This window comes from Sardina pilchardus, chromosome 16 (assembly GCF_963854185.1).
Source record: "Sardina pilchardus chromosome 16, fSarPil1.1, whole genome shotgun sequence".
In the NCBI taxonomy this organism is placed as follows: Eukaryota; Metazoa; Chordata; class Actinopteri; order Clupeiformes; family Clupeidae; genus Sardina; species Sardina pilchardus.
The window spans coordinates 8,353,921-8,376,420 of NC_085009.1; the positions used below are offsets into that span (position 1 = coordinate 8,353,921).

Consider the following 22,500-nt stretch of genomic DNA (forward strand, 5'->3'; position numbering starts at 1 on the left):
CTGGTGCACGGACATCCTGGACCGCTTCGTGGCCGTGGACCAGTCGGTGGCGCTCGGCGAGGTGGTGCGGCGGAGCTACACGCCGGCCCGCGTCGGCCAGCGCAAGATCATCATCAACATCTACTGCAGCGTCAGCGACGACGTCACCTACATCAGCGACCCCGGCGTCAGGAAGTGCGGGGCCATCACGCTGGACCTGCCCGATCCCGAGCCCCAGGCCGGCGCTACCGCTACCGCCGCCGCCGTCGCGGCCGCCGGATACAATGGGAACGCCGCCGCGTCCGAGCGGCGGGAGATCCGCACCACCATGCAGTTCGGCGACACTGAGATCAAGGTGATGGCCGTCGACATGGCGACGAGCCGCACCGTTCGAGCCAATATTGACTTCCTGTCCAACTGAATGCCACGCTGACGGATGTTCTACTACAGCGCTATCAGATTTGTGAACGCAGGCTAGAACTGAAAGGAAATGGAAGAGACTGAATGAACAGTGCTGTTTGTAGACATCGAGGACACAACTGTGGATACTCATCTGTTTTGGAAACGGAATGACCAAAGGCATTTTTAATTGAAATTAGCGTGCAGATATTGGACTCGGAACGGCACCAAAAGATTATTCTGTTAAACAACAAGAGCAAGAGCAAAGTGTTTCCTGCTCTTGACTCAAGTCAGTGGGTGCCTCTCATGCAGCGTTTATACGTCCTCCCTCGCTCCTTGGGCCTCGATCCTCAATGATCTACATAAAGAATGATGGGGCGGAAACAATGGGATAGTCTATCCAGTGTCAGTTATAGATCAGTGGGAACGCCCCTCGAGGATCGAGCAGGCATGTTGAGAGGCACCCCTAGCAGTGCACCCAGTGAGTTGCTGGACATGTGTCACCAAAGTGGAAGTCTGCTACTCAAGTGTTGTGATAGTGCCCCCTTGTGGTATAAAGAAAAGCCTACAAAACAAAGGTTAAAAATGCTGGAATATCACTTGGAAAATAAGCTTGGACATTGTTACTCTGATTTAGTTCACACACTGTACATACCTATTTATATGACCTAAACTATTATCCTCAAACTGCACGCTGGGATCTATCCACTAGGTTCATTGGAGTATTTTTTATAATGAAACTCATGTATTCTTGTATTCTGCACTTACTTCAGATTTCTTTTTATGTACCTTTTTTTTGTATCAAATATCATATAAAGTTTGACCACTAACTTTTATTCGAGTCTTGATCATTTGTCACTTTTAAACCCTGTTCTCGAGTAGTCACAGCCAACAGGAAACCTATTTAACTCATTCATAATTTTCTAAATATATTTCAGCACAAGATAAGAGTTAGGTCTTACAACAGGCAGTAAAGTTCTTTTAAAAATATTTCCTGAGACTTACATAATGATTGCAACCCCTTGAGTAATGCTGCGTTGTCACCATTACTGTTGAATATGGAAGAAAATACAATAAGTATATTGTGCCTTATGACAGCAGCCTAAACACCAGCCTCTGCTATTGAAACTCAAGAGGTAAGAAGTGAAGCAGGGAAATGATTCAGACAGACCGGAGTGAACTGTGGGAGTATTCATTTTAATGGTCCAATAAATAGCTCCACAGAGTGACCCAACAAAACGGCAAATCTACTGCGGCTCGACATCAGTGCGTATCAGGAGGGCGGGGCTCCCCGCTCAGCTCACCATGGGACAAACTCAGACATGCTGAGAGAGAGAGAGAGAGAACACCCGCCTGTTTTAATATGACTCTTACAAAACAGACCGTCTCTGGCTCAAGACTGAGACACCGGACATGAAGAAACGACTAACCGTAAATCAAAATAAAAAAAAATGGGTTGTTCTGTAACAAAGATAATCATTACAAAGAGCGATGGAGTGCAGAGACAAGCCAATCAGCTACAACCGACCAGAGATCTTTCTCACCAGCGTTTCACTACCGTGTGTTAAAGAGTCCACAGGTCTGACCTTTCCGAGGTGACCTGCCCCAGCTGACAGGGGATGGAAGAGAGAGAGAGTGGGTATGGGGGCATGAAAGCAGGGGGGGTGAGGGAGGGGTCGTTTAGTGCGCGTGAGGGCGCCCGCGGCCTCGGCCTCGCGGTCCGCCGCCGGGCGGGCCGTCCATGCTGGAGCGGGGGTTCTTGATGGTCTCGTCCACGGACAGGATGAGGCACGCGGCCTCCGACGCGGCGGTGAGCGCGTTGATCCGCACGATGGCCGGCTCCCACACGCACGCCACGAAGTTGTCGGCGATGTCCTCGTTGTTGACGTCGACGCCGTACCACATGCCGCCCTGGCGGATGAAGGAAAGGGTGGAGCGGTGAGCTCGAGTCATCAGCACAGAGGTAACAGCAGAGAGCACGACAGAGTAATCTGTTCAATTTCTAAATAGTAGATAGACTAGCTGTTCCGAAGGTATATGTACTACCATAACTGCAGCTTTTATTATTATTTTTGGGGCTTTTTGCCTTTAATATTACAGGATAGTGAAGAGGTAGACAGGAAACAAGTGGGAGAGAGAGAGATGGGGTGGGATCGGGACATGACCGCAGGCCGGATTCGAACCTGGGTCCCCGTGGGCACTCGGACCCGTTTATGGTATGAGCGCTGTAGCCTGCTGCGCCACAGCACCCCCCTGCAGCTTTTATTTTGACAAGGTTGAGTCTTCACAACTCAAATCCATCACTGTCAAAGGGCATGAGAGCATGAGGGAAAGATTGTGCTGCGTCGGCATTGGCCTGTCAGATCGTCCAAGCTAGACTATTTGTAGCAGGGAACATTGTCTTCTTAACTGTCGTAAAGCACTTGGCTAATCGCAGACTTTATTCTGCTGTGTAGCTTGTTGTATGCAACAAGTAGATGATGTGTATGGTTATAAAACAACAGAACAATTTAGCCTTTAGATCATACTCTTAGATGAATGATTACAGAAAGTTTATTTTCCTTGTATGGAATGGAATTACTAGTAAGGGGAACAATGTTTTACTACTTTGCTCTCCTTATACTGCAGACACACTTTAAGGTTAATAGTTAATGATTGATTAATGAGTGCCTATGAAATATCAACTGGTAGCGTCTCTAAATCTGCCAATCATTATATTTTGACAATGAAAGTGTCATGCATGGAGAAGTATTACAGCACATTCTCCATCCATGAGTGTGTGCCAAAATGCTTGAGAATAACGGGCGTTGGTACCTGTGCGTGCTTGGCCCTCAGCTTGTTGAGGATGTTGGTGGCGTCGAAGCCGGCGTTGTCGCACAGCTGCCGAGGGATGATCTCCAGAGCCTTGGCGTAGGCACCGATCAGCAGCTGCTGCTTGCCAGGAATGGTTCTAGAATAATCCCGCAGGTACTTGGACAGCTCCATCTCAATGGCCCCTCCACCAGCGACGACAGAGTCGTTCTGAAAAACAAACGTGTATTTTTTACAATGCAGACTTTCAGACATAAAATATAAAAGAATGACCACTAGGGTGCGCCAGAGATAAAGTAATGCCCGAATGTAACCATTACCATCTTTGGTATGGGTCTGCTTGTACTGCCTCACTGACTCAATAAAAGCCTTAAAGGGATATTCCGCCATTTTTGGAAATACGCTCATTTTCCACCTCCTCTCGAGCAAAACAATCGATATTTACCTTGTTCCCGTTCATCCAGCCATTCTGTGAGTCTGGCGATACAACTTTTAGCTTCAGCCTAGCATAGATCACTGAATCGGATTAGACCATTAGCTTCTCGCCTGCTAGCTTCATGTTTAAAAGTGACTAAGATTTCTGATAATTTTCCCATTTAAAACGTGTCTCCTCTCAAGTTAGAAAGTGCAATAAGACCAACTGAAAATGAAACCTGGCGTTTTTCTAGGCTGATTTGACATGGAACTACACTCTCATCTGGCGTAATAATCAAGGCAACTTGCAAACATACCATAGGCGCAGTGATATCGTACGCAGCATCTGAAAATAGTCCCCATAGACATCAAGCAGTAGTAGTGCCAGTAGCTGCAAGTTGCCTTGATTATTACGCCAGATGAGAATGTAGTTCCATGTCAAATCAGCCTAGAAAAACGGCAGGGTTCATTATCAGTTGGTCTTATTGCACTTTCTAACTTGAGAGGACACACGTTTTAAGTGGGAAAATTACCAGAAATCTTAGTCACTTTTAAACATGAAGCTAGCAGGCGAGAAGCTAATGGTCTAATCCGATTCAATGATCTATGCTAGGCTGAAGCTAAAAGTTGTATCGCCAGACTCACAGAATGGCTGGATGAACGGGAACAAGGTAAATATCGATTGTTTTGCTCGAGGGAAGGTGGAAAATGAGCGTAATTCCACAAATGGCGGAATATCCCTTTAAGACATTCCAGAACTACTTGCATCTAATAAGCAGATGGGCGTATATAATAAAGAGGGCCTGTTGTAGACTTTCAGAATACGACTCTTAGCTTCAATGTTGCTGCATTTTGCCATCATTCCCTTGTACTTGGTGGCTTGAACATTTCAGATGTATTAAACTAAATCACAATTATGAACTTCTTGTTGTAGACAGTGTGGACCCAAAGTAACAACATGAGGAATGTGATTAGATGGTAGAGAAGAGAGGTCCCTGCGCTGCTCAACCTACCTTGATTGCTCTGCGCACGATCATGATGGCGTCGTGCAGTGAGCGTTCCGTCTCCTCCATGAACTGCTCGGCCCCGCCCCTCAGGATGATGGTGCACGTCTTGGCCTTCGGACAGCCCTTGAAGAAGTTGTACCTGCAGACGGAACACATCCCCCCCAGACACAGGCGTCAACAAAACAGTCAAACCTCCACTGAGAGCTTAGATCGAGGTGCAGACGAGTGGGATTTAGGGCACTTTCACACCACTAGTTCGATTATTTGGTCTGCTTCAGGCAGTGAAATTGTTATTATGTAGCATATAGACTTCAGTGAGGTCCGCTTTCACACCAGAAAACGAACCAAAAATTGGCCTGATTGATTTTTCCTCAATGTTTATTCTCTGGTAGAAATCGGCGCCAATTTTGACTCACTATTTTGACCTACAGTCTATGGTTTGTTCCCCAGTTCGCGTTCTCACCAGAGGTCGACTTTTGGTGCGGAGCCAAGCGGACCGAGACCTCCTCTTTTTGGAGGTCTCGGCCCGCTTGTTTTGGTGCGCACCCGAGTGCGATTAATGCTTTCACACCAACGAAAACGAACCGGACTAAGAGGTTTTGGTACGAATGGACCGTTTGGTGCACACCAAAAGATGTTGGTGTGAAAGCACCCTTAGAAAACATTTTTATCCCAAAGCGACTCAAAGCTTCGGCTGTCAAACCAGCCACCTCCGTTCTACCACACAGAGGAGATTCAGCTGGATTTGAGACGAGCCTCAGCTTCGTTTGAGAGCATTGTCAGTAGGGGGATCCTCACCTCTCTCCTCCAACCTGCACCTCCTCGAAGAGTTCGCACTGGCCCAGCACGTCATCGGTCATGGAGCCGACGCTGGTCTGGATGGAGCCTCCACAGGCCTGGAGGAATGGAAAACATACAAGTTACACGCCATTCTCTGAACTCACGACTTACGGCCTCCTTACACCAAACAACTGAGACAAGATTTTGGAAAGATTTGGGAAAGATTGTAGTCTTTTAACTAATGTCTACCATTCAAGCTTTCCTCAAAAGACTACAATCTTTCAAGAATCTTTCCCAAATCTTATCAAAGTTGTTTGGTCTAGGGGGGGGGGGGGGGGGGGGCATTAGCTGCCATGCACTGTGAGGTGCTCAGAAAAAAAAACCTCAAAACAAACCATAAGGCTAATGTTTTTCTAGGGACACCATCTTTGATGACTAGCTTTCTGCTGGTCTTTCCATCCTTCTTGTGACTAGGAACTCGGCACAGTGCCGGGGCATTCATGGGAAAGTGGCAGTCATAGCGTCTCAGGTTCTCTGTGAAGTAAGCCTGTTCTAAATGTCAACCCTGTTGCCGAGGCCCGACGTCTTCTCCCTCCTGCTCTAATGTCAGTCTTTCTCTTTGTTCACCCGGGCACCTTGAACTCGACAGTGGAAAAATAATCCTTTTTTGGAGCCCTCTCTCAGGCTGGAGAGGTTTGTAAATTCATTTCATTATATAATCTGTCTAGACAGGGACAGCGAGAGTCTGGGTAAAAACGCATACTTCAGAAAAGCATAAATATATTCCAACAAAATTGAAAAATCCACTCAAATAAGTGGCTTTGGTTGACTTTGGCCAAGTTCATGTGCAATGTGAACACTAGAGACAGAAGGGCAACCGCTTTTCCCAATATGCTTAGGTAAATATTTGACAAAGAGAGGCCTGACTGGTGATGACAAGCATGATGGTGGATTAAAAATAGAAATGAGGCTAATAAGGACGTGTGGAGGGATCATAATGTCCATGACAACAACGGGCATCCCAGTAAAGGAACATTTCACATGAGTCATAGTGAAGTTATATTTCTTCATAATTATTCATTTACCATTTTTGTGCATATATTTGACAAAATGTCACCTTGTTTTTTTTCAACGTGTTAATTCATCGACGTTGATGTATACACAATAATTAGCATACTAGCTGTCATGGGGATAAGCATAGCTAATATTGTCTTGAGCACTGCAACGGCTAACTGTCAAGGTCCTGATTGTTATTATTCTGCTGTCAGAGAAACGAATAAACGTTTGCAAACAACTAAATTGTACAACAAGACTCGGGCATTGACTTGATCCATAACACAATGCAGAATGGACAACAACAGAAGAATTTACTTCACCACAAAGGCACAAAATCCAATTGGTCACAACGCATCACACCCTCATAAAGGATGACCCTCATACTGATAACGCACAATGCAGAACAAAATATCACTGCACCTTCCACACCCGTTCACTTTCTCTCGAGGACCCTTACCTCCTAAACTGCCACCTTGAACTGTAAACCATCAGAAACAAATCTTACTCCAAAAGACAAATCTTTGGCCACATGGACAACACAAAGGCTACAACTAATGGAGAGATCAACCATGTTCCGCTCACCATCATCGTCCTCTTGAGATCCTCCTCCTGCACTCGGCCGGCGCAGAACAGGTCCCGGTCGGCGAAGAACTGCGTGGCCACGTCGCCGATGGGCAGCTTGGAGAGCACCACCTTAGCGCCGGACTTGTAGATCTTCTCCAGCTTGTCGTAGAGGATGTTCCACTCGGCGTCCACGATGGCCTGGTAGTCCTGGAGGTGTTGAGATTAGAGCCAGTAAGATCCTTGACTCGATTACGGCCGCAGGTTGTGAAACACTAATGACTTAATCCAATCCCAATTACAGTGATATACTGCACAGCATGAGGGGAGACTATAAATGTGCAGAGTTTATGCGTTCATCAATACAACATCATGCACAAGTCATTCAGGCAGGGGTGCCTCAAAAGCCTAGTTGCTAACTACGATGCATCTGCTGTGGTAGCGTCACTGCCAAACCTGACTTGACAGTATTTGAGTCACATGTCACAGATACTTTAACGATACAGAACTACGGTGTGGATATTTGGTCGTATTTCGTGGACATTAGAGTAAGAGCTAACAAATATGTCTTTATTTTTCAATTTACCAAAAATAAAAATGTGATGTGTTACAATATGAAGCTGAAGTGTTTGTGCATGTGCAACTCAAATCAACAGACTCTCATTTGACAGTGACACTACCAAGGTAGTTGCTATCGTCCTTACCAACTATGCTTTTGGCACGTGGACCCCAGTACGGTCAATTTCAAAGGCCACTGAGGCTTTGGAGAGAAAGAGTCGCCAAATACGGACCTCTACAGACTTGACGCGGACTTCTGCGTTGTCCTTCTCTGCTTTGAGCTCCAGCTCAACATTGAGCAGAGCGATCTTTGGGTTATCGTAGCGCTTGGGCTGCATCTCGAAACCTGCATAGGAGAAGGTCTTCTTGAAGGCAACGCCTGCAACCAGCTGGGAGTCCTGGAGAAGCAACAAGTGGCAATTAGTACAGGCACACACACACCTACAAAGCTGAGTACAAGTTAAATCACATGAAAGCACACCGCATCAACGACTGTAGGTCCAACTAAGTAAGGTATAATGGACAACGCAGTGGTCGGTTCACATAAATAAATGCATGATCGAGGTTGTGATATGGCCTGACGCGCAGCGCAGTAAGTGCATTTATTTATGTGAACTGACCACCATTAATTCGAAATGGATGGTTGCTACAGCCAAAAGCCAATCGTTAGTTCCATCTCTCCCGTGGTCAAGTGGGCATATCCCAGTATTCAGATGAACCTTAGCTTTAAAACATCCCTATTTAATTTAGCCTACATGCCATCCAACTAGCTAAAATCCACCTCCGTCATGCTACATTGTTACTATGTTCTGAGCGTCTGTATTTCAGCTTGAATGCAACGTGACAGTTAATTTAAACTTCACAAAGAGTTTGGCGAATTAATATTCACATGTGATACGGCCAGCGAATTAGATCTACTTCATAGGTGTGCAAATAACATATGGTTAATGACCCCCGTAGAGAACGTAGAACAATGGGGAATTCAACCAAGCTGTGGAATAATGTAATAGAATGTCAACCAACACTAATGTATGGTTTCCCAGCTAACTTCCCATGTTTTTGTTTTGCACTCAGACCAGGCAGTTATAGTCCAAAATATTATATTGCTCCTCCCAGCATCATGCAGATGTACACGGAACCCACACAATACATGACAAAGAACTAATATGTAGTCGTTATTGGCTTGTCTAACAACATGTATGCAAATATTGACCCATTTGTATCCTCTACCAATCTGAATGCCATGGCCATCACATGCAATTGGTGAATGCCATGGCAATCACATGCAACACATGCTCACCTCAAGAGCTCCACCCTGCACTTTCTTAATTCCAATCATCTTCAGGGGCAGCAGCTCATCCAGCGACATGACTGCGTCCACCACCATCTGGGAGAAGAAGCCCTTCTGTCCAGCAATCAGTTTTGAGTTCAGAGCCGTGGTGGCACACTTCTCCAGAAGTTGCCTCTGCTCTCTGGAAGACAGTCAGCAAACGAGTCAAATACATCCTCCAAAAAAAAAAAAAAAGACTATAAGTCTAAAGATCATTCTCAGTTGATACAACTATTCAAATGTTTGAATTAGTATGCTAGCCTGGTGGATAACTGTGCTTGAGTGAACAGTTGCAGTGCAAACAGTCAAACAGTGCAAACAGTCGGCCGTGCTAAACCTTAGAAATCATTTGATTTCATGTACTCCAAAACCACTATCTTTTGTCCAGTCTTTAAGATGGAACTAAAAGTACACAGTGCACATACTGCCTGTCGTCCTTCTTGATGGTGACGGCGATCTCCTTGATCTTCTTGACGGCGAGCTGGGTGGCGTTGCGGAAGGCCCTGATGATGGTCTGTGGGTGGAGGCCCTCCTCCACGTACGGCTTCAGCTGCTTCAGGAACTCAGCCGCCAACAGCGTCACGGAGGTTGTGCCATCTCCAACCTGAAACACACAGACACATCAAATCTGCACGAATGGACAAGCTACAATGTCTGACATACAAGGAAAACAAACATTATTTTGTGATGTATTATTCATTATTATTAAGTATGTTCATACACCATCACAACAAGAGACCTACCTCAGCATCCTGGGATCTGGCAATGTCAACAAGGGTCTTTGCAGCAGGGTGGACCACTTCCAAAAGTTTCAAGATGGTAGCACCATCATTGGAAATGGTTGCTTTGCCTAAGGAAAGAAGTTTTTAAAAAGTTACAAGTTTAGCTATGTAAAAAGATACATTTACACCTTAAGTGCCCACACCCTCCCAATTCAATTGAATCATACACTTCTGCTGCATGCTCACCTCTGTTGTCCACCACCAGCTTGTCCATACCACGGGGGCCCAGGGTGGTGCGGACAGCTTCTGCGATCACCTGGCAGGCATTGATGTTGCTGACCAGCTGGGGCACACCTTGGGAGGTGTCTGTCCCTTCCTTCAGAACGATAACTGGTGCATTCTAGTAGGAGGAAAGGCGTCAGAGACCATTAACGCATTTTCTAAAAGGTAGGTCTGAGGGTTCACAAGGGGCTTTAAAACTGTAATGTCAAGAGAATGAGCACCTTTGACATAGGTTTGTATGTTACCACCATAACTCTGTGTTACAACAGCGACGTATTTTCACGTAGCACCTACTCAATGCATTGTCCAATAATAAACTGCAACTGGCTACCCATCCCTGCTCTAGCCAGCGCACCTCTCGACAAAGCCAATTCATGCACATCCTGATAAACTACCGCTAACTTTACCATCATCGTGAGATGGTAGCACTCCAATGCCTTTGTTTAGTGCCTAAATAAGTCCACAACACGTTTCAACGAAATGCTACTTCTGTTTCAGCTAGCCGGTAAATTAACTAACTGGCTTAGCTACTAGCGAGCTAGCCGATTGATTGTGTGATTAGTGCATTTTACAGTGACATAGCCTACTCAATGTCTACCACTCTTTCAAACAAACGTTGATAAGCAAAGTAAGTACAAGTGCGCACATAACTCTAAGGGGACGTTATCGAAAACTAAGATGCAAATGTAGCTAGCAAGCTACAGCATCTGACACAGCACTAGTTGTCAAACCCAAGGAGGAGCCCGTTATAGGCGGAGACACGGGAGAATGGGCTAGAAAGCTAACAAGTTAGCATGACAATAGCAGGATAAAATACGGATCACAGATCTGTAGACAACAAACATACACTATTTTTCAAGATGCCCGTTAAAATCCCTACATAGTGGCGGTCTCAGGTACACATAATATGCCAAAATCTCCGCAGATGATGAGGGATTAGCATTGAAAGTAGGCATGTTGTACTACTCACCATCATCTTGGCAGACAAGAGAAAAGGAAGGCGACGCCGGTTTAACAATCCCACAATGCACTTGGAAACCTCTAGAAAAATCCTCGCCTGCACTGTCTGATTTCTGTTATTCTCCTCTTAGACGCCGGGCGGCGTTGCTGCACCTCTATAGATAAATCATGAAATCTTACTGGAAGTCTAAAGGCTCGTCTGTCTTCATGATGCAAGTATGAATATAATCCACTAGCATAGTAGACCTACTTCATAGAATGTCGTTCTCCTGCAGTGGCACTCGAAGCAGTAAAATGAACCATTTCTCCCCTGTTGTCTTTAAATTAGGATATTATTTTTACTTTAGTTTTTAAACTATTTTAACTCTTGCCATTGTATGCTTTTATTTATTATTTGCTTTTGTTTGTGTAAATAATGTGTGTATGGAAATAATGGAATAGTATAGCCTAAAGAAACTTGCCTTGATTTAAGCAGAAGCCTGCCTATTTAAATTAACGGCCTAGCCATAACTCACTTTCTGTAAGACACAGGAGATGAGGGATGGGTGGTGAAAGTGTCAAGCACCAGCAAGTAGCCTACCTAGCTGACAACCTCACAGAAATTATCATTTCAAGAGAATCTATTACCTCACAACAAAACAGTCTAGATCGGCAGTTTAGGAGATGGAGATGCCACATGCAAGCTTTTAGATATATGAAATCTAGGCTATAGGCCTACGTTTTAAAATTGGCAGTGAATGTTTTCAGAAATAGGCCTGATAGCCTATTGTTTAAAATGTCTTTCTTTCTGGAATTTTTCTCTCTTTAACGCTCATATTTTTTTAGCATGACAGGAACGTTCCCTTGCCCTTGTGTGCTATATACTTCACAATTTAGTTAGTCATAATCTTCCTCTCAAACAGTCTCCTCCTCCAAGCTCACTCCTCCTCCCTCCACCCCTCACATTCTTCATTTGTTGCTCGTTCTTCTCTGATCAGCAATTCCTTTCTCTGTTAAATAAACGTATTTTAATGGGGCATGCAATATTGCATCAGTCAGCAGTAAATCACAGTTTGTGATTAAGAAGATGCATTGAACAATGATGATGTACTTGGCACAGAGGCACAGATCACTTCTCCAAACATGAATTCCTCTCACAAATACCACCCTGAGAACTTGGGTGGACAGTGTATCTGGTTCAAACAGATGTTCTGCTGGCATATGTTAAAGTATATGCCAGGGCAGTGGTTCAAGGCTATTTTCCGCCCATGTAACTAGAGGCTTAGGTTAGCGCGGTTGGTTTGGCGCTGGTGCGATGGCAGGGGAGGTGCCCGCCTCTCTCTCTCTCTGATGTGCCTGCGCCCTGTGGTTGTGGCTCCGAGCGCTGCGACTCCACACCGCTTTTAGACACATACAATTATCAAACATTTATACGCGTACAAGACAGAGCCTCGCCCTCAAGGGTGCTTCTTACAGCGGTGATATTTCAGGAAACTTGCCTTGTACAAACCACCCAGGTCACACGAGCACCCGTTTTGCCACAGTTTGTGAGAGTGCAGTCGTGCTGTTCGACACTGGTCTAAAGCAGGAGCTACTGTATGTTTTCCACTCATAACAACACTTTCAGCATTGAAACAAGCAGGGGATAAAGACTTCCAGTAACTTCTCTTGTGGGATAAGACTTCAGATGCACTGTAATCTCACTATTTTGAGTTCATTCAACTACTATAACCTGCACTGACTGAAATGTCAAGGAAAAGCTTTACATGATAATTTAGTCTGGGCTACACCCTATCCCCCCTTGGTAGAGTCTGTGATTAAGCAGCCTCACCTCCACCCATCCCCTGACAGGGCTTTCATGTGGAATCATTGCTAGCATATGCTCCACGCTCGATGGTGGCCATATACATAATCACCTCCATCAGCAGTTAAGGGTGGAGAGGGTGATTATGGGGAGTGAACAAGATGGAGGTATATTTCCCATAAGGTCATAGGGCATCAGATAAGAGATGTGTCAGCAGTGATCACATTTGGATTACGGTTAAAAGCCATGCTACGGCACCATGTATGTGGATCTTCACTAGGGCATAATGTTATCTCTACTGTAAGCTATACATTGGAATCTAACATGCAAAATGCATGGAATATGAGGGGAAGGGATTACTTAAAATCCGAATAAAAACGGCATTGATCTGACGTCCATTGCCCTGTTCTCTGCTATACAATTGAAGCACGGTCTCTATTTTGAGCGTCTCTAAACGCTATAACATAATCCCTGTATTTCAGTGATTTCAGTCTGAGCACTGTGCAGTGTGCACACTCTGTAGAGCGCTTACTACAAAGATATTCTGCCGTGCTCTGTGAAGTCTGCACTCGCTGAGCTATACTGCGCTGGTCCATAAGGGTCTTCAAAGGCTCCACCGCAGTTCAGCTCATAATTGAATGCAGCGGGGGGTTTACAGTGAGGATTCTCCACCAGCCTGACAACAGCGTCATACAGGGAAGAGCCCAGCTGGAGTCTGCTTGAGGTGTGGAAAAAAAATAGATAAATAAACATAAAACATGGCCAACTACACTATGTCTGGGCACATGATAAGTAGTTATTTCTAATCAACATCCATGAACATCTGTTTTATAAGGCCTCCCTTGTGAAGCCGTATGTGTGTGTGTGTGTGTGTGTCTTGGTTTATGTGTGTTGTGTGGAAAAACAAAGGAAAATATATTAAGTGCCAATGAGGCATAAAATCAATGCTCATGTTCTCCTCTCTTGCTATGTAAGTATGTATGTACAGTATGTATGTAGGCCTAATACTGCATGTTTGAGTATACTGAGGGAGATAACCATATAATAAATGAGTGGGATAGAAGTCACTCAGGGTTTGTAGTGACTGTACATCACTTTAGTCTTGAGGTCATGGTTTCCAATTAATTAAACCATTCATCAACACCCAATCAATATTTCAATACTCTAAGGTGTTGGTGGCTAATTAACTAGCCCTTGCCTTACAAAACGATGATTTTGTGTAACATAGTCGTGCAAGTATGTGTGTGGCTGTCTGATGAGGGATAATAGAAAGAGACAAGATATGACTGAGAATAAATAATGGCATTTCACTTCAACACCAAGATCCTGACTGGTGAGGTCTGAAGCAATTTCAAAGACACTGCGAAACGTGATGTACTCAAATTGATCTTATTACACCAGAAAACATACCAAAACTACTTAATCTATATCAAAGGGCCCTTAATTTCTGAAACCTGCTCCTTAATATCCTACCTTAAAATGCCATTTTAAAGTGTAACCCCTTATCTACATTTCAGGTGTCAAGTCAGGGGTTCCTTTGTTTGGATTAAGGGGTAATTAAGGACAATTTGAGTATAACCTTCTTCATCTTAAATTTATTTCCAAGTGTTAATTCAGGGATTCCTTTGGGGGGGGGGGGGGGGGTTGAAAGGGGTTTTGTTTATGACAGTGACGTTCACGCTAAACAGGTTGCGTGACAACAATGACGTTAAAATGTATTAATTCATTTGTGAAAATCATTTTGTGGAGTCTGTAATCCATGTATACAAATATTATCCTATCTCTGTGTCTTGCGCGGAGTGGGTAGTTTGGAAACATCAAGAAGTTTTGCGAACGCCGATGTGACACCGCCTTGTATGCGCGCGACTTGGTGCTCTCGCTACCTCCCCACCCTTCGCTGCGAGTCGGTGCTGATGCGAGAGCATCGCTTGCCTCTTTATGAATTCATTCATTCCACGGCGTCAGCCTCTCCAAGTCTCACAGTTACGGGTTACAGATCCATTGGTAAGCTCATCGCCGGGTGTGTGCACCCTGGCTACTGACTACACACTACCAAGGATTTACTCGTTTCTCTTTGAGACACGTCGTCTAACAATTTACTATTATCTATGATGAATAACTGTCTCATACAGAACCTGTCGATATTCCTTTCCGCTGGAGACTGGTTTGTTTGAGCGATAGGGGGAAATTGAAGATGGATGCTTGAGCTGTAGGGTTCTACTTTTAATGTTGATTACGGACCGCTACGTGTAAATCCTACCAGGAGACGAAAACACATCTGCTCGGACCTCCATCAAGTTCGTGGTGCCAGTAAGCGGTGATTATCAATTTAGAGGTTCACTAGGTTAGCTTACAGGGCACGTAGCCCTCAACAAGATATAGCCTCTGCTAAGACTCTAAATTCTCTTATTTGATCAAACTGGGCAAACCATTTCATTCAGTGGGATATACGCAATTGAGTACGAGTTCTGTACCGAACGACCAGTCAGGTGCAGTCCCTCACGCGAGGCACATCTGAAGACCCCGAACCGGGCAGGTTACTGTTGATAACCTACGGACTGCTCAGCATAACGTGGCAGATAAGGATTTTCTTGGAAGTGGGTGGTTTGACTGGAGGGCGCGGAATACGACACTGGAGCAGCCACAAGTGAGTATGGATATGGGGGTCCGTTATCTCGCCTACACTGTATTGTAAGATTAGGGTCATGCTACAAACCAACTCAAGCGGATATGCTATAGGCTACGGGCTTTATGAGACTTACGATAACCCACTGAATGCAATACACTCTAGCATGTTACGCGCTTTCACCATGCAGCCTGGAATTAAAATCCACTTTTTTACTTAACCAGTCTAGTCCCCATGTGCACCAAAAGCGCATCGACTGGCGTAACAACAACCGGCTGGTTTATTGGATATAGTATAAATAGAATAGATTAACAAATAAATTAGTCCTCAATAAATAGATAAGATCAAACATACTGACTTAGACCAAAGTAGATCAAAACGTTCACTTTGGTAACACTGTAACGTAAGCTATTTAAGATCATAAGCTGTAATTATCTTGTTCCTAGGATATATATTTAGGTTTTGTATTCACGAACGAGGCTATATGACCTTAGCTAATTGGATGCATGGAGGCATAGACCTCAATCTGAATAATGTAAAAAAAAAAAAAGAGAAACAACAACACACAAAAAAACCCAAGAGCTGAGCCATCTTCAGCAGCAGCGTAGAGGCAAATTAGCCCGCCGCATCTTCCTGAGGCTATTATTGGAAGGTAATCTGTTTATTTCTTTTCCAGAGTGCTGGCGGGATAACAGTGCTTCCCTGCTGGGCTTGTCTGACCCATCGTTACGTGTTGGCGGGAACCACACCACGCCCACGCCGACACCTGTCCATCCCCGGTTGAAACCAAGAGCACGCGTCCGCCTGCCATGCGCCCGCGCCCCGGGTGGTGAGGGCAGCTCGTCTCCCCGTCGCAGGACACCGCGAATTGCCAAATGGTGTGTGGCGACCACCTGTGTTCCATACTGCAGAAATAACGAGAAAAAGGTAGGACCAGACTAATGAAAGCTATCCTATGACTCATATAGCCTACTGTACTCTTAGACCATATAGGCTGCGGTAAGGGAGCTATTTCTATACATTGTAATGTATAGCCTACATTACAGTAAATAGCATGGCTGGTGTCTACAGCAGTGGAAGGTTTTTTTGTATGTCAAAATGATGCTACTTGAGTGGAAATTGTTTTGTTCATACATGTTCCATTAACAAATTAATTTCCTCTCTCAATGTTTTATGTGATGATTTCAAAAGCGGGTCACTGTGAGGGAAATGGCACGAGAAAATGCTTATATGTTTGTCGCCATGATATACCCCTTTTAGCACCGGCATGGATAACAGATGCTGTTTATTCATATTTTTACATTCCGGGATGGGTTAGTCAATGACAAGAAAGCCACTCTGTCTCCCCCAACACCGACATGCCAGATGCGAAATTCCCTCCTTCTACGGTCTTACCATTCCTCAAACACCTTCAATCAGACTTTGAAGTCTTCACTCGACCCAAATCCAAATGGGACACCAACTTTCATCTTTCTCCTCCTCTCTTCTCCCCTTCCCTCTACCTTCTCTCCTCCTCTGTTCAATCCCCCCACCACCACCACCACCACACAGACACACACACACACACACACACACAGACACACACACACACACACACAGACACACACACACACACACACACACACACACACACACACACACACACACACACACACACACACACACACACACACACACACACACACACACACACACACACACACACACATCCCTTGAATTAATTTCTGGTCATCAGACTCCATGCAGCAGTGCAATCTCATGTTATGTAATGCACAATGCACTGATGACTATGGCTTGGATCTTGTCACTCTACTGTATGCGTGTGTATGAGTGAAAGAGAGGAAGACAGAGAGAGAGAGAGAGAGTGTGTGACAGAGTGAAAGAGAGAGAGAGAGAGAGAGAGAGAGAGAGAGAGAGAGAGAGAGAGTATGTGTATTTATGCATGCGTGTTTGAATAGCATTAGGCGACCCGCGTGTCAGGCCGATCCCCTTAATGATTGGATTACTGGTGGGGGGATTGAAAAAAAAAAAAAAAAAAAAGATGGAATCTACAGGCTTTTGAGACGAGGTTCCTGAGAAAATACCCATAATCCCCCTCTCAGGTTAATGCCCCGTCGGCCTGACTCTGACACTGACATAAAATGGTGGCAGGGCTTGTGCTTGTGCTTGTGCTTTGCTTGGGCTCGTGCGCTGTCGTTCAGCCTGCATCGGCTGGAGACGGCCTTGATTGGGCGGATCTGTCAAGACGCGTTTCACTCAGGCAGGAGCGCCGGCATTCCGACGCGTCGTTCGGGAACGAGGCCTGAGTCAGAGGGAGATAGTAAATGCCGGCCAGGATATCCCACTCCTCCCCCCATCATCCGCACCTGACAACTGGATATGCTGCCATGGTAACAGACAGCCACGTGTGGATTTGGTCCTATTGGAAAGAATCTGTATCCCCCAATCCACACACACACACACACACACACACACACACACACACTCGTGCACTGCTGAGTGGGGCCGCTGTTCTGCAGTCAGTTGCGGCAATGGTTCATCAGCGGTTGCCTGATGCATTTAAAACTGACTCAGGATCAGCCTTTTTTGCTTCTCTTTTGGACGAGAGCGCGGTGACGGGTGGAGGGTGAGGATGGAGATGCAGGCTGGTGGATCTGGCCTCTGGGTGAAGGCTCGGAGTCAGAGTGCACCTCTTTGGCAGGCATCACTGTCACTTTCTCCTCTGCAGATCCAGGCAATCATCCATCTGTGCAAAATAGCTCTTCACTGCATGCCGCACAGACATGCCGAGTGTGCTGTAGAGCAACCGAAATGAGAAATCTATCCTTAATATCAAGAATTAAAAAATGATGAGGTTCATGTTTAGTGTGTGCGTGCACATTCAGTGGCATATCTTGTGCATCAGAGCACTTGAATAAGATTCCTTGGGAGGGTTAACAGAATTGCATGTTTTCATTGGATGTTCAGAATACAGCTACCAATGCAACATCAGGATATAAAGCTCTATTGTAACGTTTCAAATCCAACCATGTGCTAAAAAATCAGCAATTCAAGCAGCCATCAACAAACACATTTATCATGTATAGTATGAGGTCAGCGAACTCAAGACACAGGCATAATGAAAGTGCCCCCGTACCTCCATACTTGAATAATAGCCGAAAGAAATACCAAATTCTCTCGCTCTCCGTTCACTCTGTTTTGTGGAAAACCTTTTTCTCTGATCAAGAGAAAGTTTCTTGCTGAGAAATCTAAAATTGAACGCCTCATACACTTTGGCCCCATGCGGAGATGAATGATCGCGCCGCACAAAAGGTTTTGCCTCTGCCCCCCTCCTTCACTTCTGCGTTACCATAGACCTACTATTTATTTTGGAGATGCCGAAATTGTTCCGCCTGCCAAAGTCTTTATTAATACATCGCAGTGGGCTTGCCAAGGAGCGCATAGACTGCTCGCAATCTTATTTGACCCAGGAGAGAGAGGAAAAATGAAGTTTAAAAAGGAAGGAGTAATTAAAATGGATGAGATGAGGGTGGGGGGATAAGACGCGGAGCGATCGGAAATGGAGACTTGGCTAAGAGGCGCTCGTCGGTAAACGAACTGGCCGCCGTCAAAAACCTGTCACACTCATCGCTCTGCGCTCGCGCTTTCTGACAGAGTCTACCCCCACCGCTACCGGGTAGTACGTGCAGGAGCGCTTCAGTGGGGCATTAAAATGGAAGCCCAGCGCGCCGCAGCGTTAGTCTGGGGGGGGAAAGATTGCCACGTTGGCTGTCAGGGTATTTGTCAGGGGGATTAGGATCTGCACCTGGGGGGATGAGGGGTTGGGGTTGGGGGATGGTGGATGGGGGGGGGGGGGGGGGACGTTCACGTTCTCGTTTTCTGTCGCCTGTCGCATTAAGGAAAGGGGGGGAGAGTAATGGAAAAGCTCTCACGGCTCTGATGAATTTTTTGGGGTGGTGAGCGAGAGAGCGAGTCGCTATTAATAGAGGCCGCGGAATGGTAGATGGTAGATGGTTCCGGAAGCAGGTGTCACGGGCCGAGCCGATTTCTATCATTTCCTGGGGTTTAATTAACAGTGCATTAAAAGTTGGCGTTTTGACGAAGGTGTGTTGGTCCACCCACCATTTCCGTGTCACAGGGAAAGAGGGAGAGAGAAAGAGAGAGAGAGAAAGAGAGAGAGAGATTAAGTAGAATTTCTATACACCAACAATGAGCTGGTGTATCAAATCGGAAATTGCCTCAAAATTATTTCACAAAATTAAGGTTTTGTGTTCATATTAGAAGGATTAAGGATGCATTGTTAGAGGGACAATGAAAACCCCTCTTGGCCAACAGCCAGGGAGTTTGATTACTTTGCGCTCTATACAAGTTATTTAGACCAAGTTGAGTGACAGCAAAGCTGTCCATCTGCAGACACTTGAGCGGAGGAGGGCTCAATAGCTGGATGAAGATCAAGTGTCCAGTGTCATCCTCATCGGCACGAGTGCCCCTGAGACCTCGTTTGTGAAGTGAGCGAGAAGAAGCTCTTTCAACCTCTGCCAACAAGCGAGGGATAGAAGAACCAGAGAGAGAGAGCGATAGAGAAAGAGATAGAGAGAGAGAGAGAGAGAGGAGGATGGAAGAATGTGGGGTAGAAAACGAGAAAAGAAAACCAAGGAAAACGAGGGCAGCGGTCGCCACGACTTTGTTTGAAAACCTCCGCGCCGCTTCCGTTTGCACACACACAAAAAAAAAAAAAATTCACGGGCAGCATTTTGTGCAGCGCTGTGGAAAGTAACCGCTGCACGCTGTGGGACACTGCGAGCTCCTGACAGGCCCTGCACCTTGGCTTTAATGTCAGGTCCCATCGCACCTCCGCCGCTCACCGCCCACCTCCGCCCACCCATCCGCCCTGGAGAGGACAGGGCTCCTGCAGGACAAATGCTGACAAGCCCCCTGATCAGGGGTTACTCATGCCTGACTCAATGATACACGCACACATGCGCAGGCACATGCGCAAGCATACACACACACACACACACACACACACACACACACACACATTCATGCGCACATAAACATGTGCAAGCATACAGACACACACACACACACACACACACACACACACACACACACACACACACATAAACATGTGCAAGCATACAGACACACACACACATTCTCATACACATACAGTACACACAAAACACACACACTCTCTCTCTGTCTCTCACGCACATACACACACACACACATTCATGTACACACACACACTCTCTCTCTCTCTCTATCTCTCTCTCTCACACACACACACACACACACACACACACACACACATTCTCATACACATACATACACACACACACACACTCTCTCTCTCTCTCCCTCTCCCTCTTACACTCACACACACACATACACATACACACATTCTCTCTCTCACACACACAAACTCTCATACAGATGCATTCGCTCGTGGCTGCGAGTCAGATCTTAAGGGTTAACGTGCACTCATGTCATCTTAATCTCAGCCACTAGCATGCTATCCTCCACGGTCTCGAAGCAGACTTATGGCCTGACTAAGTGCTGGGGGAGGGGTGAGAACGAGCTATATGTTGAGAGAGGGCACGAGAGACATACGCACAGAGAGATGTTTGCATCTGACATTCTGAAAGTCATTGCTGCTATGGTTGAATTTGATGTATGGATTTGGGTTTGTATGTGTGTGTATGTGTGTGAGAAAGTGCACATACTGTATGTGAGCGTTTATTGTTGTGTTTGTGTGTGTGTGTGTGTGTGTGTGTTTGTGTGTGTGTGTGTGTGTGAATATGAGCGAGGACTAAAGACAGAGAGCGAGGAGACGGATGATAGACAGATGGAGGAGAAGGTGAGGGAGGGGGGGGAGAGTGGAGAGTGAGCAGGCTGGTGGCGGACAGGCCAGGCCGGGGCAGGACAGGACAGGACAGGGCTCAGGGCGTCCGTCTCATCTGAAGAGCCTCCTTCACAGCCGACACCTCCGGGAGCCGGCCCTAACATCCCCCCCCCCCACCTCCTCCTCCTCCTCCTCCGCCACTCTCCTTCGCTCTCCTCTTCGCTCTGCTCGGCTCTGATAGTGACAGGCCCCAACGCTAAAACCTCGGCCCAGTTAGCAAGACCCCCGGGGGAGGCCGCCAGGACACTGAGAACTCTTGGCAGCCTGGCACTTCCAGTGAGTGTGTTTGAGTGTGTGTGTGTGTGTGTGTGTGTGTGTGTGTGTGTGTGTGTGTGTGTGTGTGTGTGTGTGTGTGTGTGTGTGTGTGTGTGTGTGTGTGTGTGTGTGTGTGAGTGTGTGTGTGACGAGAGAGAGAGAGAGAGGGAGCGCGAGCGCAACAGGGCCTCGGTGACCTGCTGCTTGCTAATGTACCCCTGACTGGGCAGACAGCAGGAGGAGCAAACGGTGGGAAAAACACACACACACACACACACACGTGGCAGTCAGACGACAACGCTCCTCCTGGGGGACGCATCGACTGATCACCACAGGAGCGCTAAGGTAACTCATCCACCTGGAAGAGAGAGAGAGAGAGAGAGAGAGAGAGAGAGAGAGAGAGAGAGAGAGGAGAGAGAGAGAGATGCACTCTTGAAAGTCACGACGTGGAGATGCAAGCGTTTTTAACGAGCTTGGGATTTTGTACGCAATAATCTCATCGCTCTTAAGCCGCCAAGGCCGATCTTAAGTCAGCAAGTCAAGAGTTTCCGTGAGAACCTGCCGCATCGGGGCGGACGGCATCCCAAACGCACACCGTGAATCTTTACGGATCTGTGCTTTCCCTGCGAGGTTCTACTGGGAGACAGGAACGACAGGAACCATCATTCCAGAGGAACCGTCGTCTGAGGGCACCAAATGCACCGAAAGCCAAGTTCCTCCACATGCAACGCCATGGGGACGACCTTATAACCTCGCCCCAGCTAACGTCAAACCAACGTTGTTTGACATTCAGCAAAACCGTCCTCAAAGGCTGCTGTTTACATAAATTGTCGGAGTGGTGGCGTCTTCCTTGTGGCTGTCTTGCGTTGCACCCAGGAGCAGGGGGAGAGGGTGGGGAGAGATGCGAGGATATATCAGACTTGCAGCTTCAAACGGTAGTGCTTGTGGGATCAAAGGCCCGATGTTTAGCGCGCCGCGTTGCTATCGCCGAGTCCCCCGGAACACACTCACAATCAGCACAGACCAATTAGAGCTTTCAAAGAGGAGCTAAATTCTGTGCTGTTTTTAT

At 46.2% G+C, this 22,500-nt stretch overlaps 2 protein-coding genes across 2 annotated transcripts in view; one reads left to right on the top strand and one right to left on the bottom strand.

Annotated features, from left to right (window-relative positions):
• The window catches only part of hspa12b (heat shock protein 12B), a 23,835-nt gene extending 22,621 nt beyond the window's left edge, over nt 1-1,214 (top strand). The window contains exon 13 of the mRNA XM_062516816.1: nt 1-1,214. This exon is cut by the window's left edge and continues 295 nt beyond it. Within this exon, the coding sequence (XP_062372800.1) occupies nt 1-400 (400 nt within the window). The 3' untranslated portion in view covers nt 401-1,214.
• Nucleotides 1,215-1,556: 342 nt separating this feature from the next.
• On the bottom strand, nt 1,557-10,994 carry cct7 (chaperonin containing TCP1, subunit 7 (eta)). Its single transcript, XM_062516222.1, has 11 exons — nt 10,870-10,994; nt 9,864-10,017; nt 9,639-9,745; nt 9,321-9,499; nt 8,866-9,037; nt 7,799-7,963; nt 7,029-7,217; nt 5,409-5,506; nt 4,617-4,749; nt 3,193-3,399; nt 1,557-2,289 (listed from the first exon to the last, which is right to left on the bottom strand). The coding sequence occupies exons 1-11, from the start codon at nt 10,873-10,875 to the stop codon at nt 2,059-2,061; spliced, it is 1,641 nt and encodes a 546-aa protein (XP_062372206.1). The 5' UTR covers nt 10,876-10,994; the 3' UTR covers nt 1,557-2,058.
• Between the last annotated feature and the right edge of the window lie 11,506 nt (nt 10,995-22,500).

Coding starts and splice junctions, on each gene's coding strand:
- cct7 (XM_062516222.1), bottom strand. Junction 5,507..7,028: donor ATCTCAAGAGGACGATGATG/GTGAGCGGAACA, acceptor CCATTCCTCCAG/GCCTGTGGAGGCTCCATCCA. Junction 4,750..5,408: donor GTGCAGGTTGGAGGAGAGAG/GTGAGGATCCCC, acceptor TTCCGTCTGCAG/GTACAACTTCTTCAAGGGCT.